Source organism: Frankliniella occidentalis, unplaced genomic scaffold (genome assembly GCF_000697945.3).
Source record: "Frankliniella occidentalis isolate FOCC.00 unplaced genomic scaffold, Focc_3.1 Scaffold275, whole genome shotgun sequence".
NCBI lineage: Eukaryota > Metazoa > Arthropoda > Insecta > Thysanoptera > Thripidae > Frankliniella > Frankliniella occidentalis.
Genome location: NW_026267401.1, coordinates 72,453 through 77,158, shown reverse-complemented (window position 1 = coordinate 77,158; position 4,706 = coordinate 72,453). Strand labels below are relative to the sequence as shown.

The following is a 4,706-nucleotide window of genomic DNA, read 5'->3' as shown; positions in this document are numbered from 1 at the left end:
GGCGGGCAGAGCGGGGGTTCACTGGCCTGGGAGCGCGCGCCGTGGTCTTTTAATATGCTGCACTGGATGGAGGGGCGACGGGCGGGCCGCGTGACTGCCGGTCCCAGACGTGTTCCTCTACCTCTGTTGCACACCTACACTTGCAAAAAACAAACAAACAACAAAACAAAGGGAGACGTACACCATTAAAATTGATTACGTGCTCAGGAATAAACTCGTCCTTAAAGTACCGCCTTTGTTTTGGTGGGATCATGCAGAAAGTGTGTCCGTCATTTTCCGTCGTGAAAATGCCAAGTTCAGCCCAAAGCAAAGAGGTCTCATAGCGCCTGTTGGGTAGGCAACACGTTGCCTTGCTGTGCATGTGTGCGCTGCGGGTTGGCCTACCCGGAGTCTCGCAGGCGCCCAGCTCTCCTTATAAGCCGCAACGCCGCATGAATCTGAGGAGAACGGAATTATCTTCTGGATGATCCCTAAGAATAACAGCTAATTTGCACGGCACGCGTACACGCAGAATTTTGCTGGCCCTCTTGCCATATCTTCGGAACAAATGATCGTGGGCGAAAAATAATTGTCCACGCGAACAACAAACGGGCACGCATTTATTCTAACCAAACACACCATAATTTCTGTCAATTCTCTCGTTGCACAATATCACAATCACGCGCATGCGCTTAGTTGCTCGCCCAATTCACTGTAAATAAAAATGTCCTACCGTCACTATTGCAAACTCGACGTCGGACTGAAAACAAACAGTCATTAGCTGTTATATTTCGTACTGCTCGCCCTAGCGTTAACAACACTGAGCATTTGTATGTGGTTTTTTAAAAATCAACAGTTTAAAACTTTCTTAACTGTTTTACAGTAGCACGATAAACTGTGGAAAAAACAAAACAAAACAAAAAAAACTACTAAATACTCACAAAAAATAACTTTGAAGAATTTGACTTTTTATTTATTTTGAAAATGATTTACTCATGCCACAAGATTATGTTGTAGGTTACTTGCTCCTCGTCTTGTCCGCCGGTGTTATCCGCTTGTGCCACGAAATCCTTTGCTGTTGAGTCGCATACTCGCACTGTTAAAACCTTACGTAGAAAAATTTTCAAATCCTTCGCAGGTACGAAGGATTTGGAAGCTTCGCAGCAAATCCTTCGTAGGATTTGGCATTTTGCTTCGTAAGGTTTTAACTGTGCGCCGGTGTAACAAGAAGTTTATCGGACCGGAAGTGGGGATGAGCAAACGAGAGGACGGGGAGGCCGTGTAATCGGCGCGGTGCCGAACACGCACGCGCCGAGGAGTCTGAGGGAGGAGGGGTGTAATACCTCGGAGAAATGCTCGGCCATCATCTGCCAGGCGGTCCCCGCCGATCCCGAACTGCGCGCGTGTGCGCGCGTTCGTGTGCGCTTAAATGCCACGAGCGTGTCAAGTGTCACGCACACGCGGGACGGACGCGTGCGCGTCGCACACTTACTTCCGGTCTGTGGAGCCGAGCCGAGCATTGAACCGGAAACACGGTACACGGTTATATGTGTATCGGCGGCAAGGGGATGGGACGAAGAAGAAAGGGAAGAAGGAAGTGTGCCCGACGAGCCGATAATTTCAATTACATGATGAACATGCGGGCGACAATAATTTGCGGTAAAATTTTATTGTGGTTTTGTCGAAACTTTGACTTTTTCTTCAAATAGAAACACATATTACTCCCTTATCACATTTATTTGTTTCCCGTCGTCAATAATACGGACTTCCTTTCGTCTCACGTCAGCGCGCCGGACGATGTGACTGTGACTGTGTGTGTGTGTGTGTGTTGTTTACGTTTCGCTATTCAGCCGCGGCGCTGACCCGGTTGGCTTTATTTTGAGAGCCTCGCGCCGGGAAATCCGTTCACCCGCATCGCCGCCGCCTGCCGCCACCACCTCCTGGCCTGGGGGTGCACCGTAGCAGCAGCAGCAGCAGCAGCGGCAGCAGGCACGGCACGTCGCCGAGTGCACCGCAAGCTCACTGCTTCCCGCCTGCGGACGTGCCCGTGACGTGCCGGTGACGTGCCCCTGTGTGCTTCGACGTGTGTCTGGCGTGTCGGGCCGGGCGATCGAACATCCGGCGCAAGCTTGGCGACGTGACTTGCGAAGGAGGAGGAGGCCGCCGTGCTGAGCTGCACCCCTCACACCCTGAAGCGGGCCGGAGTTAGTGCTTTATCAGCTGCTACAGGAGCAGGTGGTGCGGCGGAGTGGCGCACTGTACTATCTGTCTCTCTCTTTGCCTCTGGCGACACCAGCCGCACGTGTTGCGAGAGAGACAATTAAAAGCTGGGCAGTACAGTGATGATGGTCGCGATGATTGCAAATAGAGCACGTGCGATGATGAATTGACATCAAACGGCATATAATATCGGTCGGCGCACACTTAATAATAAAAGGCAACTGTTATCTATTAGAACTCTCAGTCTGTCTACCCCCCTCCCCCCCTCTCTCTCTCTGCCTCGACTGGACACCTTGTGCGTTAGGCCTATATAGTATAGCAGGCAGCAGCGCGCGGCCACCGGGCCGCAAGCCTTGACCGACAAAACTGTCCGAGAGAGGGAGAGAGACATAGTCAGAGACGCAGGGCGAGACCACATACCGATCACCATCCGACCTGCAAGGCTCTGACAGAGATCGAACGGTGCTGATTTTTATTTTTTCCGCGATACTTTATTTATTTTTTACATTGTTGATCCCCTTGCGCCTTGTTGCACCCTCGTGTGGAGAAGAAATTATTTTCGCATGAGAGACTGAGAGAGGGATAGATTGACTTTGTGCCGGGCAACTTCGTTTCACAACAATAAAAGGGCTAAATTGTTGCCAACTCGCAAAATGCAATTGTGACCACGGAAATTAGCGAGACGGTACGGTAAAATGTTCAGTTGAATCGTAGCGGTATTTTTGTAATATTTTGTGACAACAAGTTTCACGTATTGTGTGTGTGAGTGGTGCAACCAGATCAGAATTCGAATCACTGGTCGCCAGGAGTTCTTATGACACACCAGTACTGCTACTAGATCCCTTCCCCCACTCGTCTCGCCTTCCACCCAATCCGTAGTAAAGGGAATCAGTCACTGCCTCTTATATGGAGAGACATAACCCGGTGTAGTCGTGCATAAGCCCTGCCGCCGAGAGAAGTGTGTGAGAGGGGAGGAGAGGGGGGAGGGTGAGGCGAGGCATATGGCCTGCCTGCATCTCTGAAAGTGAGAGTGCGCCCATGCGGACCGACTGACGCCACACTCGGCGCACGCCCGATTGGTTCGCGCGCTCGACTGGAAAACGGCTCACACATAGCCCTAAGTGAGCCGGTGCGCACGTGCGCGCTTTTGGCTGTGTGTGAGTGTGACATTTATTGACTTTTATGATTTGACCACTTTATGTCGTTATTTACAAAAAATAAATATTATTGCTACATCCTGACAGACTACACTATGGCTACATCCTGGGAATTTTGTTGCATTTTGGGTCGCCTGAGCGTTGTGCTCCGCAAGTGAGAAAAATCAAGTTCTTTCTAAAACAGCAATGTTTCGTTTCGTTGGATCTATTAAAAATCTTCAATTGTTTCTAAATTCCTACCACTTCAATAAGTAGACAGCCGAGTCATCACTATGATTGTCATGTCGAGAAAAATCCGTCACAGATGTTTTTGCGCGGGCGATGAATTCTGCCTTTTGTGTCCTATGTTGCACTCTTAGTGGTCATGAGGCCACCGTGGCTCGGGCCGCACCGCCGCGCTTATGAAGGATAATGCTGGTGTTTTTTGTTTGCCCGTGTCCTTCCGTCCCCGACTGTGTGTGTGCGCGCTGACGGCTTCCTTGTTGTTGTTGCAGACGTACTCCCGCGACAAGGACAGCCCCCGGCCCGGCCCGCTGCCAGGCACGCTCCAGCGCCAGGCCCGGGCCTCCAGGAACCACCTCATACCAAGGTAAGTCATGTCGCAGTATGTGCGTGGGGGTGCGAGGGCGTATGAGGCTGTTGTAGTCCGTCTATCGAGCGTCACGCTCCACTTCGTCTGGACTGGAAGGTCGCAAGGACGGGGCGCCGTGCGGGTGGGCAACGCACCGACACGCCCGCTTAACGGGAGTGTCTACCGTCCAGGCGGGCAGGGCGCCGTGTAGTAGGCAACGCACCGACACGCAGGGTGTGTTAACTTAACATTCACATTTTCGTAACGGTAATTCCAATGATAACAATTTTTTTCGTTATGCTTTTTTGGTCGTTAATTTTTAAACCCAAAATATTTAACGTTAAATATTTGAACTAAAAGACGCTAGCTGAAAATTAACGTTATTGGATTACCGTTATAGTATTTAACGTTAATGAAAGATAACGAATTAATGTTCTGCTACACATTTACCGTTAATTCGTGTCACCAAATAAAAGTTATCAATAACGTTATTTCGGTCATCCGACGTGCACTGTTGCCACATCAGTCGGCATGGTTGACAAGAGGCTCACGAGAGAGAAAGAGAGAGAGGGGGAGGGGAGGGGGGTCACAGCCTTGGTGAAGAGAGCCACATTCAAGGGAAAGTATAAATATATAGGTACTTGTAGCGGTCGATTTCAAACATCTCCACAGTCACCCGTTCCGCGCAAGAGAAGAACAAAACCTCCGGCAGTAGTGGAAAAATGCGTTGGCGCGAATGCCGATTTCGACTTCTATTTGTAGTCATCTAAGATGTTCGG

General features: G+C 50.2%; 1 protein-coding gene across 3 annotated transcripts in view; it reads left to right on the top strand.

Moving 5' to 3' along the window:
• Positions 1-4,706, top strand: part of LOC113216619 (serine/threonine-protein phosphatase 2A regulatory subunit B'' subunit beta-like) — a 40,899-nt gene that overhangs the window by 9,118 nt on the left and 27,075 nt on the right. Inside the window, exon 2 of one of the 3 annotated variants that reach the window (XM_052273478.1) lies at positions 3,851-3,945. The exons of the other annotated variants lie outside the window; for them this stretch is intronic. Coding sequence (XP_052129438.1) covers positions 3,851-3,945 — 95 coding nt within the window. The remainder of the gene's footprint in view (positions 1-3,850; positions 3,946-4,706) is intronic. 3 annotated transcript variants of the gene reach the window in all.